The sequence below is a fragment of the Bufo gargarizans genome, unplaced genomic scaffold, assembly GCF_014858855.1.
Source record: "Bufo gargarizans isolate SCDJY-AF-19 unplaced genomic scaffold, ASM1485885v1 original_scaffold_1806_pilon, whole genome shotgun sequence".
Lineage (NCBI taxonomy): Eukaryota > Metazoa > Chordata > Amphibia > Anura > Bufonidae > Bufo > Bufo gargarizans.
In genome coordinates, this window is record NW_025334525.1 from 367,797 (window position 1) to 382,329 (window position 14,533).

The following is a 14,533-nucleotide window of genomic DNA, read 5'->3' on the forward strand; positions in this document are numbered from 1 at the left end:
AGGGAAGAAGATTGTCTGAGAGAGGCAGGTAGAGCTTCAAGAGGTGGAAACTTTCGTTCCTGAAAGAATTCCCCTAAAGTAATAGAGGCAAAAAAGCTCCATAGTTCCGGGTAGGTCCCTGCTGGGGTTCCCATAAGGTCTGGAAGTAGCCTGGCCGGCATTAGAGGGGAAGGCCCCTGAATAGGTGTGCTACGTACTTTGGACCATGTCTCCCACAGGCCCCTCAGCGGGGGATCACAATTTTCTGAGTCTGTAAGGTGCCAATTTGGAAGCCAGAGGTGTCGGTGAGAGGAGGGACCTGTAACATGTTCCGCTAATCTGGCTACATCAATCTGTCTCTTCGGATCCACCATTCCTAGCCATCTGTTTAATTGTATAGCTTGATAATACATATAGACATCTGGTACCCCCAATCCTTCCTCTTCTCTGCGCCTAACCAATACATTATAAGGGATTCTGGCCCTTTTCCTCCTCCACAAATAGCCTGAGAAGGCCTGATTAATGTCTGCAAAGAATCTAGAGGGTAAAGCAGTTGGGACCATCTGGAGTGTGTACATGAGCTTGGGGAAAACATAAGCCTTCAGTACATTCTTGCATCCCATCCAGGATAGGAAAGAGATGTCATATTTTCATAGTAGCCCTATCACACTTTCCAGTAGGGGGGCATAATTAACTGTGTAAAGCTCCTGCAAGTCACTGGGGATTTTTATTCCCAGGTACGTCAGGGGTCCTTTCGATAGTGGAAAAGGTGAAATGGTGCTCAGACGTGTAGTTTCCTCCTTAGAGAGTGTAATATTTAACAATTCTGACTTCGTGGAGTTAACTTTAAAGTCAGAGAGTGTGCTAAATGTTTTAAGTTTGTTGTCCAAAGCCAGTAGCCCAGTCTCCGGGTTGGTGACAAGGAAGAGCAGATCATCAGCAAACGCTGTGCACTTAAGATCCCTCTCGCCATATTGGATGCCCATAATTAAGGGTTCCTGGCGAATTGATTGTATCAGCGTTTCTGCCACCAAAACAAAAAGAGAGGGAGATAGGGGGCATCCCTGCCTTGTTCCATTTGAGATCTCAAAGACCGGAGACATTGTCCCATTTATCCGCAGCCTGGCATGCGACTGTCCATACAGCAAAAATTGCTTGAATAAATGTGTCAGGGATGTTGAATTAATGAAGTGGCATCTTCATAAATGCCCAATTGGCCCTTTTTCAGCATCGATACTCAAAAGCACTGGAGGAAGTTTCCTATGTTGTGCCTTATAAATGGGGTGAAATATACGATGGGCGTTGTCCTGGTCCTCTCTACCTCTCACAAATCCAGATTGCTCCCACTCTATGAGCAGCGGCAGGACAGAACCTAGTCTAATGGCCAATATTTTAGCCCATATTTTTAAGTCAATATTCAGAAGTGAGATGGTAGAATTTCCAGAAACTACTTCTAGTAAATCAATGGACTCCCGTCCGGGCCCAGGCTTTTACCCGGGGCAAAGTTGTGGATTCCTGGTCGTACCTCCTCCTGGGTAACTTGTCTAATCAGGTGAGCTCCCATCTCTGATGAGAGTGAAGGCAGATTAAGGGAATTTAAGAACAGTGTCGTTTAGTCTATTCTGTTAAGGCCTCTTTCACACGAGCGAGTATTCCACACGGGTGCAATGCGCCCGCACGGAATCTGGATCTATTCATTTCAATGGGGCTGTGTACATGTGCGTTGGTTTTCACGCATCACTTGCGCGTTGCGTGAAAATCGCAGCATGTTCTATATTCTGCGAACGCTGGCCCCATAGAAGTGAATGGAACTGCGTGAAAATCACATTGAATCCGCAAGCAAGCGCGGATGCGATGCGTTTTTCACGGATGGTTGCTAAGAGATGCTGTTTTCAGTTTTTTATCACGCTCGTGCAAAACGCATTAAATCGCATTGCACCTGCGCGATAAAAACTGAACAACTAAACGTGATCGCAGAAAAAACTGAATGACTTCGTTTGTGAAATCGCGCATTTTTCACTGAAGGCATTCGCAACGCATCGTGACCTAATACGCACACGCTCATCTGCAAGGGGCATGAGGGTTTCTTCCTGCTCTACTCCCTTATTAAGGTTGTACAGGGCAGAGTAAAACTCTTGGAAGGATTTATCAATTGAAGGTGTATCGAGATGTAGAGCACCATCCTTTCCTGTAATCTTGGAGGGAAGGGAACAGTGAAGTCATCATCTTAGTTCCCTTGTTCCCATGGGCATATATTTTGTGTTGGAAATAGAGCAAATGTTTTGCCACTCTCTTTGATAGGAGTTTCTTTAACTCTAGTCTAAGATTCTCCCGATCTGCCTAGCGGATTTTTTGTGTATTCTTTCTATGGCTGCAATTTCTGCTAATATGGAGTCAATAACTTTTTGTTGATCCCTCTTTACTGTAGTGCCTAGTTCAATAAAGGTCCCCCTCACAAACTCCTTGTGCGCCTCCCATACAATCGGGCACTTACAATCTGGTGAGACGTTGAGGGAGAAGTTGAGGGTTATGTAGAAGTGATTAATTTAGTCTCTAATTCCAATTTCTGCAGGGCAGGGAGGTCAGGGTGAGAGATGCCACACAGGGGGCATGGTCCGAAATCGTAATAGATCCTATCTTGGACATACTGCAGAACGGTAGGAGAGAAGTAGAGATTAAAATATGATCAAGTCGCTGAAAGGATGCATGAGGGTTAGAATAGAACGTGTAATCTTTAGTGGTAGGATTGAGATGGGATTTAGTTCTTGCAGTTTCTTGTGAAGTTTACTCAGATGGCTCTGTGAGATATGGGACTTGCCCAACGAGGAGTCGGTAGGTGCATTGAGTACTTGATTAAGATCCGTTCCTATCACAACTGGGCCTTCCGCAAACACTTTCAGGGTGTCCAAAGCCTTCAGAAGCCAGATCACTGTGGAAGCGTTGGGGGCATATAGATTGGCGAAAGTAATTTTCTTAGAAGCTATTTCCTTTTTTAGAAGTAGCAATCTGCCCTCCGTATCTCAAGCTGCTGATGGAGTACAAAAGGTACTGTGTGGTGGACACCTTTGGACGCGGAGGAAGGATGGCAGCTATGGAACCATTGTCTAAATGGGTGTAAGGGTAACTTCGGGATTCTCCATTGCTTGAAATGGGTCTCCTGCAGGAAGATTATTCGGGACTTAAGCTTACGTAAGGTAAGTGCAAGTTGACCCCTCTTATTAGGGGAATTCAGTCTCTTCACATTAAAAATAGTAAGCAATATATCAGCCATCTGTGTGGTGAGATGCTCTCCCGGCACGTAACTGTCAATTTCAAAGATATGTGCCAGTACATGTGCAGGGTTTAGGAATGGGCCAGAGGGTCAGCAGAACCCAGTCCCTAGGGAGGGGGGTAGGTAAGATAGACAAAATGGTAGGAATAGGGTGGGAGGATATAAGGTAACACTCTAACCAGACTAAACAGAAATCTGGAGTTGCTAGATATACTGAGACTGGTCCAAGACAATACCAGATCTCTGCCTCCAGGAACTCTGTACAGGCTCTAAGCCCAAAGACTCAGAAATGATCAATGCTAATACAAGAAAACATCTAATTAATGGTGGGGGGGGGGGGAGAGTTGTAATCAGGGGTAAAGTACTTTGAACAAAGGCCTAACCCTATACCCAAACACCTCCCTCCACCCGAACTAAGTGAAAGGAATAAAACAGAGATTTAACTTGTGACCCAGATGTTAACGACCAGCCTGGACACTCTTAGGTAGTCATGTCTACTATGGGACAGTTGAGGATGACCCTCTTCGTGACCAAGCTAGTCTTAACTCAAAAGTTAGTGCCTAAGAGGGCATAGCCATCCAAGGCTCACAGGTAGCTTATAATCCTTCTATGTCTGAATAACAAAGATGGAAGCATATAAGATATGGAAGGAAAGTAGGAGAAAAGGAAAGATAGGGCAAACAAGAAAAAATAAAAAGTGCATTAATCCTTAGCTGGAGGCAAATGATGCCGCAGACAAGGATCCTCGTATAATTGGGCTCCAAGGCTCAGTCACCTATACAGTCCTCTCCACAGGGTATAAGCATTGCATGAGGAAGACGGAGGGGAGGGGGGGGGGGGAGACGCCTGGGCCCAATCTTCATCTCAATGGCAGATCATCCTGACCAGTCTTTTGCGGTCCCCCTCACCCCATACCCTGGTACCTCAAAACTCGAGAAAAAGACAAAGACATCAGTTCCCCCAGGACAGCATCCCTGATCTCCCACTCAGCAGTATTAGGCCTGCAGAAGCTTCAAGTCGGCTGCATCGCCATCTTGCCTTGTGGCTTGGCAAGCTTGGGAGACTTGTGCTTGGCAACTTTGCTCCATGGGTCCAGGCGAGGGAGAGAGGGCAGTTGGGTAGTGAGGACCTCCAGCAGCCAGGAAGGAACTTCTATCGGTGGCAAATCCAGAGCTGGCCATGCTTTCTCTAGGTCCTCCGGAGTGTGAATGACGATGCGTCTGCTCCCTTTTGGGATGGAGCAGCCGAAAGGACAGAGCTAGGTATATGGAATCTTTGCTGCTCAGAGAGCCTCCAATAGCGGTCTCAGGAGGCGCCTTTTGGCTAGTGTAGATGGAGCTATGTCCTGATAGATCACCAGTTCTGCCCCCTCGTATGTGATTCGGTCTATTTCTCTGGCCGCAGTCAGAATACGCGCTGTGTCCACATAGGACTGTCTCTCCGAGGGTTTTGGCAATGATCTCAATGCCCGGTGAATACGTTCAATTATAATTGACTGAGCCATCTCCTGGCCCACAAGGTCGGCGAACACTTCCTTCGCCACCTTGTGTAAGGCCTCTGCGGCCCAGGTTTCTGGGAGACCTTTGATACAGATGTTCCGTCTTCTGCTACAGTTCTCCTGGTCTTCAATCAGAGTTAAGGCCCTGTTGATTTTATTAGTGTGGGTCGCCACATGGGCAGCCAAGGCTGTGGAGTGCGCCACAATCTCCGTGGCCGTATTCTCCAGGCTCTCCACCCGGTGGCCCAGTTGTATAAGCTCCGACTTAATGTACGATAGTTCCACCATCACCAGTCTTAGTGCCTGCTCCAGAGCTTTAGTAAGGAAGGCCTTGGAGATGTTGGTGCTATCCAATTCCTCCTATCTCCAGCGCTCTTTCCGGCTCTGAGTCTTCAGCTGCATTTGCCGAGGCCATTGATCCCTCGGCCATCTTGGATCCAACTCCTTGTGAGTGCGCACCTTTCTTTTTGAACAATCTCTGCATATCCTGTTGACCTTTGTGGGGTCTAGAGGTGTCCAGAGAGTCAGCACCTCTCTCTCTCTCTCTCGTATTTGACCATGATGGGTCTGGTCACTTGCTTTTTTTTGGGCCTATAGTGCTCAGGTACAGAGGAGCTAGGCTCCGCTCCCGACCAAGTCTAATATTTCGCTTTGATGCCTTTTTGATGGTAGTGTGCTGCAAGATGCCCCTTGCACTTATAACTGTACCCTCTTCCTTCGAATTTACTGTTTTGGAGAAGGAGTTGTCGTCCCACTGCCCGCCATTCCCTCTCATAGACCAAAGGTAACTTCAATCTACTGGCCTGCTAGGTGTTGGGACCTCGGCACAGGTGATAAGGAGCAGAATATTGTTGTTTCCCCTGATAACTAAACCTAGAAGTGAAGGAGCTGAGAGAAGTGTCTGATCTAGAGACAGATCTACAGGAGGCCATGTATACAATCACTGTGTGCTTGTGTCTCCACAGATGGATCCAGGAGGAGAAATCCACCAGAGAGATGTCCCCGTCCTCTGTATTCCCAGGACTGTCCAGACGAAAAGGTCCCAGAGAATCCTCAGGTAGATGGAGCTGAGCCCTATACACATCTATATAGGGGGGTCCTGCAATCATAGAGGGGTCATAGATTGTGGGGGTCTCTTCTGTGGATCTGTTAGATTTCCCACCTGTCTGCTGTATTGTACTGAATTGTTACAGATGACAAATCAGGGAGAAGATCTGATTATTATAAAAGTGGAGGATGAAGAAGAGTGGATGATGGGCGATCCCCTGTGTAAGAGTGAGAAGGAGGATGTTCCAGGAGATATCACCACAGGTATGAAATCATGAATGAAGTGACTTCAGATTCTGTCCTTGGTGCCTTCAGGGCAGGAGGAGAATCTCATCACCGGCTGTTGCTCTTTGATTGGAGATGTCTCTATCACATCATGAAATGTTCCCTTAAATGTGCCTTATCCAGCTGACGGTGATCTCTGATTAGATTCTTCTCTGATCCCGGATGTTCTTGCAGGACATGACTGTCAGTCACATCCACATCCACCAGTGGTTATGCAGATGCAGCTTTTGTGTCTGTGCTATCATGATAATCTACATGTACTGCATTCTGCAGGAATTACATGTCGCCAGTGACCTACATGTAACTCATTGTACAGGAAAGGGTTAAGCATCATTTTGGGATAGTAAAGAGATGTTAAACAATAACGTCTACACTGTGGCCATTTCCTTTTTAATACAACCCAAATTCCCAAAAATTTGGGCGCTGTGAAAAAAGTAAATAAAAACAGAATGCAATTATCTGTAAAACTAATAGACCTATTTTTTTTTACAATACAACATAGAATATATGTAGAATACAACTACTTATTTAGAACTTTATGGTAGAAAAGCAACTCAAAAAGTTAGTACAGGGGCAACAAAAGGCTGGAAAAGTAAGTGTTGCTAAGAAGCAGCTGAGGAGCAATGTGCAACTAAGGCCTCTTGCACACGAATGTATTGGTTCCGTTCCGTGAATTGGGGACAGCAATTTGCAGTCCCCAGTGCACGGGCAACGTCCATGCGGCGGCCGGGACGGATCCAGACCCATTCAACTTGAATGGGTTCGTGATCCGTCTGTTCCGCCAAAAGATAGAACAAGTTCTATTTTTTTGCGGAACGGAAGCATGGATCGGTACTTCGTAGTGTTTCCGTGGGGTTCCGTTCCGTGCTCGAGTTCTGCACCGGATCTTCAGATTTGCGGACTCATTCAAGTGAATGGGTCCGCATCCGTGATGTGGAATGCAGATGGCTGGTGCCCCGTGTATTGCGGAATCCGTTCAAAATCCTGGATCTCAGATGGTATAGGGCAGCATTAATGTTAGGCATGGGCAGCTTACACATCTGGAAAGGCACTATCCATGCTGAACAGTATACAGAGGTTGTAGAACAACATCTGCTCCCATCCTGGTGTCTCTTTCAGGGAAGGCCTTACATATTTTAGTAAAATAATGCTAAGCCACATACTGCATCCATCATACCAGCATGGCTTCTCAGAAGAAGAGTCCAGATGCTGAACTGACCGGCCGTATCCAGACCTTTCACCGATAGAAATCATTTAGCGCATCATGAAAAGAAAAATCTAGCAAAGAACACCAAGGACTATTGAGCAGAAAAAATGGGACACCATTCCTTTCCCAAAACTCCAGCAATTGTCTCTTCACCTCCCAGATGTTTGCACGCTGTTAAGGGGATGTTACACAATGGTAGACATTAAACTGTTCCAACTTCTTTAAGATGTGTTGCTGCCATTAAGTTCTAAATGAGTGAATTTTTCATAAAATATTAAAATGTCTCACTTTCAACATCTGTTACGTGTCCTATTATCTACTGTGAATAATATATGGGTCTATGAGACTTTAAGCAAAACGTTGCATTCTGTTTTTATTTGCGTCCCAACTTTTTTGGAATGGGGTTGCAGTTAAAGGGACAGCTTTAAAAAAACGTAAGAGAAGTGACTTTTAGAGTGGGCTGCAATTCCTCTTTTTGAGCGGCAGTCAAGGCACCTCACTTAGAACATGACCGTTATTTCTTAACACTCCCTTTATGACAGCACCCCAAAGATCAAGACCAAATACAGGTACGTGATTGAAAATAGAAAAAAGTTATTGGTTTTGGAAAAAATGACTTTTTCCCATAAAGTATGTTTTTAATGTGCAAAAGTACAAAAATGTGAAGAATAAAATTAACATGTTGTTTTACCCCATGGTAAACTGCAAAAGAAAACCCCACAAAGAACAATGGCGGAATTGCTGGAACTTTTTGGGATTTTTCCATTCTCCTTACAGCAAAAAGTTGAATAAATGCTAAACAAGTAATTATATGTAAATGGTGCCACTGAAAAATACAACACCGGATTTCTGGTGGCATCACTCATGGCCACCTTTTAACACCGCTGCTAGCACGGCTCCTTCAATTAAGTGGCATCCACCTTTAAAACATGCAAGTTGAACATGCACTTTGCCAACCCCTCCAGTGTGGGAGCACCACATCTTATACTCCAGGATCCCCTGTGCAGAAACAGAACTGACATAAAAGGCTATGGTAGCCATCTTGCGGTCTGCAACCGTGACATGGTCTTGCAGTGGTTCATTAATGGCGATTCAGTAGTTCATACAAATCAATATTTGCAGCAATGAAACCTTCCATCAGATTTTAGGAAATGAAACTGAACTGAGTCATAGGGGGACATTTATCAAATCTGCTACGCCAGTTTTGTGGTGTACAAATGTCATAAGTGTACAATATTTTGTGCATTTTTCCGACTATTGGTGAAATTTTGCCTCATTTGGCAAGCGTCCCTACTTTCAAAAGTGGAGTGAAAGGTTGGTCGGGGTTACAGAGTAGAACACTGTTATGTCTCATTTATGATTTGCGACTTTTACTGTGGCTCCATCACGCCCTGGATGTGGATTTGTAGAATTGACCATCGATATAGGCATTTTGGAATAGAGTGTGTAATGTAACTACATTTGCCCGTAGGGATCTAATTTGGGCCATGTTGGCTTCTAGGATTCTAGATACCTGTGCCTCAGGAGCTTGGAAACTTCTACATTTTGTGGCAACAACGGGTACTCCTACAAGTTTGGTTTCCAAAACAGGCACCACCATTCCACCTCTTTCTGAATAAATTGCAATTTTTATTTAAAATGGATTGGGTGGAAGCCTCCCTACATAAGGAAAGTATGGTGAATGGTTTATTTGACACTTGGGAAGGCTTTTCTTCTATATTCCCTCACTGTGTCAGGATAGCATTACAGGCCTGTTTTTGACTAACAACCTGGTATCGAGAACAGCTGATTTGAGTTTGCTCTACTTTGTGGAATACAGATTTATTAAAAAAGTCATCGATGGGGTGATCTGGACGAGATGGACCTCCCTAGATAAATAATAGGGGTGTTGGCCATGGCATGGGACACTATCCACATTGGTTCAGGAAAGGTGGAGGCATAGCTGATTGTTCTTACTCTGGTTGCTTTAGCTACTTAGGTTACTTGTGAAGTGTTTTCATGAATCATTTATCTTTTTTTCAATATTTTTTTTGTTTTACCCTTTTTTGTTTTACCCTCTTTTTCTCTATCTCTCTATTTTTCTTTCCCTTGATCTTAAAGAGTTCAACAGACGCAGTTTACTATTTTGGTCTAGGAAAGTCTTATATGAGAGATGTCGAATCACTGACATCTCTCATGTAAAGTTTCCTTAATCAGATATTGCATTGTTGTGTAACCTCAATAAAAACATGTTTAAAATAGTTATGGGTCTTGGAATGTGATGATGGAACTACAAAAACTATTACTTGATGATTAAATTACAACCAGGGCTGTTAGTTAAGAGGTTAGATATGTTTGGCTGTTGTGTTTTTAAGCTTTCGTTCAGTGTGCTCCAGTCTTCAGCTCAATGATTATCTATAGCTATAGAAAGCTTTGTAAGGCTCCAATCACAAGTGTAATCTTTGGTACATTTTTTTTAGCCAAAGCTAGGAGTGAATTTAAAATGATTGGCTTCCAGTCTAATAGGAATGTTATAAGTGTGTCTACTTTATGGCTTGAAAAAAAATAAAGAAAAAATATTTTATTTTGTATTTTCACAGAAAATCCCAGTATGAATTCTGAGGGTAACGTTATGTTATCACTAAATTATAAAATAGAAGATGAAGCTATCATGCAGCGCTCTTCAGGAGAAAACCTCATTACCTTTAATGTATATCCAGGACTACACAGTACAGATCTATCCTATAACCCCTCTAATCATGAGGAACCTTCTCTTGAACAATCACAGATTTTTACCACAAGTACAGGTCAAGTGGTTTCTATACACAAAGAAATTCACACAGTAGAGATTTCATACTCCTGCTCAGAATGTGGGAAATGTTTTACTAATAAATCAAATCTCGCTACACATGAGAGAATTCACACAGGAGAGAAGCCGTATTCATGTTCAGAATGTGGGAACTGTTTTACACAAAAATCACATCTTGTTAAACATCAGAAATTTCACACAGAAAATAATCTGTTTTCATGTTCAGAATGTGGGAAATGTTTTGCACGAAAAGTAGATTTTGTTAGACATCAAAGAAGTCACACAGGAGAGAAGCCGTATTCCTGTTCAGAATGTGGGAAATGTTTTATACAGAAATCACGTCTTGTTATACATCAGAGAATTCACATAGGACAGGAAATGTATTCATGTTCAGAATGTGGCAAAGGATTTACAAAAAAATCGAATCTCGTTAGACATGAGAGAAGTCACACAGGAGAGAAACCGTATTCATGTTCAGAATGTGGAAAATGTTTTACAGATAAATCACTTCTTGTTAGACATCAGAGAAGTCACACAGGAGAGAAGCCATACTTCTGTGCAGAATGTGGGAAATGTTTTACATTTAAATCAAATTTTGTTAAACACGAAAGATATCACACCAGAGAGAAACCATATTCATGTTCAGAATGTGGAAAATGTTTTACAGATAAATCAAATCTTGCTAGACATGAGAGAACTCACACAGGAGAGAAGCCATATTCATGTTCAGAATGTGGCAAATGTTTTACAGATAAATCACATCTTGTCACACATGAGAGAAGTCATACAGGAGAGAAGCCGTATTCATGCTCAGAATGTGGAAATTGTTTTACACAGAAATCAAGTCTTGTTACACATGAGAGAATTCACACAGGGGAGAAGCCATATTCATGTTCACATTGTGGAAGATGTTTTACAGATAAATCAAGTCTTGTTAGACATGAGAAATGTCACACAGGAGAGAAGTCATTTTGATATTTTATATGCAGACATTTTTTTGTAATTCTAAAACTCATCAGATCAGAAGAAACTAATTTTTTGGGAATATGGGAAATTCTATAAGGGCAAAAAATTATTTTAAATCCAGTTATTCACAGACATTAAGGTTGGGGCTAAATGGTAACTTGTTGTGTAGCAGCAAGTCTCAGAACTGGCATGCATCTTCTCTACAACTCCCTGTTGTGCGCTATTTTATAGATGAACTATGGCTGCAGAAAAGTCACAGTTGAGTTGTAATCATGTAAAAAAAGTATTGTGCATATAAGGAAGAGAAGAAGAGCCTTGTTTTCTTCCAGAGCAGTGAAGATAAACTGTCCCCACGAACCTTGCTTCTTATCACTGTATTCATACCTCCACCCACACTGCGGGAGAGTCCAGAGTGACATGGGGAAAGTAACGATGCTGTGTAATAGTTTTAAAATGTATTAAAGGGGTTTTCTGGGATTTTACTACTGATAGGTCATCAGTCTCTGATCGGTGGGGGTCTGACACTTGGGACCCCCACTGATCACCTGTTTGAGGTGAATGGGGCTGAGCTGCAATACCAAGCACAGCCACTATACTCTGTATGGCGCTGTGCTTGGTGAGTAGAGAGAAAGCCGCGGTGCTCACAAGAGCATTGGTGCTTCTTAAACAGCTGATCGGCGGGGGTCCTGGGTGTCGGACCCCCACAATCAGATACTGATGACCTATCCTGAGGATAGGTTATCAGTAGTACAGTTCCAGAAAACCTCATTAATACTTCATCTTCATTTAAACAGTATTTTAAAGATAAAAAACTCTTCTATTTGCTCCACAACATCGTCACCATTGTCACTGGCAGACAATGTCTTTTTGGCTGATATTATACTTTCTCCTAGCGCTGTGACCTTCATTGCTCCTATAGACTAACCCTCCAGTGCGGAGAAATTATAAGAAATACAGGGTTTTGGATTATCTATAGCCATGTATTATATTTTATTTGTGTAAATCCAAGATGGAGAGACAGGTATAGAGGTTTATGCCTGAATGGAATGCACTTTATACAGTACACTTTATTATGGATCAAGCTTTAGGGCTTATCTGACCAATATTTGTCCAATCAGACCAATAGTCGGTGTGTATAACAAAAGATCTATGTAATACAGCCCTTACTCTGGTTCTCACATGAAAAGGTCTTGGAGTATCAGATATCTCTCACAGATGCTAAATAAGGGGTGAGCAGAAGGCACACAGGATGTGCAAGGGCAAACTGCCCAAAAATGCTGTTTGCCTAAGAATCTATTCTTACATACTGTATGGGGAAGGGGGGGGGGTGCAAAAAGTTTCTTGCAGACAGAGGAGGATACTGGATCGATCATAAGGGACCAGAGGAAAGGATTGATAGATAGACGTAAGTGTGTACAGTGTCCATGTTAGGTAACTATGTATCATTGGTACTGTCAATTTTAATGAAAAAAGTAAATTTATAGCGGAATCTTTGTTGTTGATTTACAAAATTGTCTCTGTAAGTTAATGTATTACTTTCTGGTTCCACATTTGATATTTATATACTTTGTTGCCTAACCTTCGATTCAGACTAAATAAAAGAGTGGATTATACACTGAACAAAAATATAAACACAACGCTTTTGGATTCGCTCCCATTTTGCATGAACTCAAAGATTTGAAACATTTTCTACATACACAAAAGACCCATTACTCTCAAATATTATTCAAAAATCTGTCTAAATCTGTGTTAGTGAGACTTCTCCTTTGCCGAGATAATTCATCCCACCTCATAGGTGTGGCATATCAAGGTGCTGATTAGACAGCATGAATATTGCACAGGTGTGCCTTAGACTGCCCACAATAAAAGACCACTCTGAAATGTGCAGTTTGATCACACAGCACAATGCCACAGATGTCGCAACGTTTGAGGGAGCGTGCTGACTGCAGAAATGTCTACCAGAGCTGTTGCCCGTGCAATGAATGTTCATTTCTCTACCATAAGCTGTCTCCAAAGTCGTTTCAGAGAACCGCAGACCACGTGTAACCACACCAGCCCAGCATGTTCACCTCCATGATCGTCTGAGATCAGCCACCCGGACAGCTGCAGCAACAATCGGTTTGCATAACCAAAGAATTTCTGCACAAACTGTCAGAAACCGTCTCAGGGAAACTCATCTGCATGCTCGTCGTCCTCATCAGGGTCTGGACCTGACTGCAGTTTATCGTTGTATCCGACTTGAGTGGGCAAATGCTCACATTTTATGGCGTCTGGCACGTTGGAGAGGCGTTCTGTTCACGGGTGAGTCACGGTTTTCACTGTTCAGGGCAGATGGTAGACAGTGTGTATGACACTGTGTGGGTGAGCGGTTTGCTAAAGTCAATTTTGTGGATCGAGTGGCCCATGGTGGAGGTGGGGTTATGGTATGGGCAGGCGTATGTTATGGACAACAAACACAGGTGCATTTTATTGATGGCATTTTGAATGCACAGATACCGTGAGGAGATCCTGAGGCTTATTGTTGTGCTATTCATCTACGGCCATCACCTCATGTTGCAGCATAATAATGCTCAGACCCATATTGCTAGGATCTGTACACAATTCCTGGAAGCTGAAAACATCCCCATTCTTGCATGGCCAGCATACTCACCGGACATGGGATGCTCTGGATCGGCGTATACGACAGCGTGTTCCAGTTACTGCCAATATTCTGCAACTTCGCACAGCTATTAAAGAGGAGTGGACCAACATTCCACAGGCCACAATCAACAACCTGATCAACTCTATGCGATGGAGATGTGTTGCACTGCGTGAGGCAAATGATGGCCACACCAGATACTGACTGGTTTTCTGCCCCCCCTCCCCCCATTAAGGCAAAACTGTGCACATTTCAGAGTGGTCTTTTATTGTGGGCAGTCTAAGGCACACCTGTGCAATATTCATGCTGTCTAATCAGCACCTTGATATGCCACACCTGTGAGGTGGGATGGATTATCTTGGCAAAGGAGCAGTGCTCACTAACACAGATTTGTGAACAATATTTTACAGTAATGGGTCTTTTGTGTATGTAGAAAATGTTTCAGATCTTTGAGTTCCGCTCATGCAAAATGGGAGCAAAACCGAAAGTGTTGCGTTTATATTTTTGTTCACTGTATATATTTTATATTTAGATAAATAATTTCTTAAAGCATGATGACTATATTACTGATTTATATGACCATTTGGTGGGTGAACTATTATAATTAACTCCTTGTTCAAATTCACAAAAAGAAAAAGTGGTCGGCATCACACATAAACACCACTATAGTCCAGCTTAGCGAACGGCAGCACAAAAAGGTGGTTCTCAGTGGTGAAAAAACATGGTAAAATCAGGATATAGCAAAAAGAATGTATTCATAGAACTCACCCAGTTATAAGAAGTTACTTTTATTCAGCTTGTGCATGATGCAGGGAGTAAGACTGTAGCTGGTCAATGGCCACTTCGTGTCACGT

General features: G+C 43.0%; 1 protein-coding gene across 1 annotated transcript in view; it reads left to right on the top strand.

Annotated features, from left to right (window-relative positions):
• The window catches only part of LOC122923689 (zinc finger protein 432-like), a 61,370-nt gene extending 48,728 nt beyond the window's left edge, over window positions 1–12,642 (top strand). Inside the window, exons 7-9 of the mRNA XM_044274541.1 lie at window positions 5,714–5,805; window positions 5,942–6,059; window positions 9,867–12,642. Of these exons, the coding sequence (XP_044130476.1) occupies window positions 5,714–5,805; window positions 5,942–6,059; window positions 9,867–11,050 (1,394 nt within the window). The 3' untranslated portion in view covers window positions 11,051–12,642. The remainder of the gene's footprint in view (window positions 1–5,713; window positions 5,806–5,941; window positions 6,060–9,866) is intronic.
• The last annotated feature ends 1,891 nt before the right edge of the window (window positions 12,643–14,533 follow it).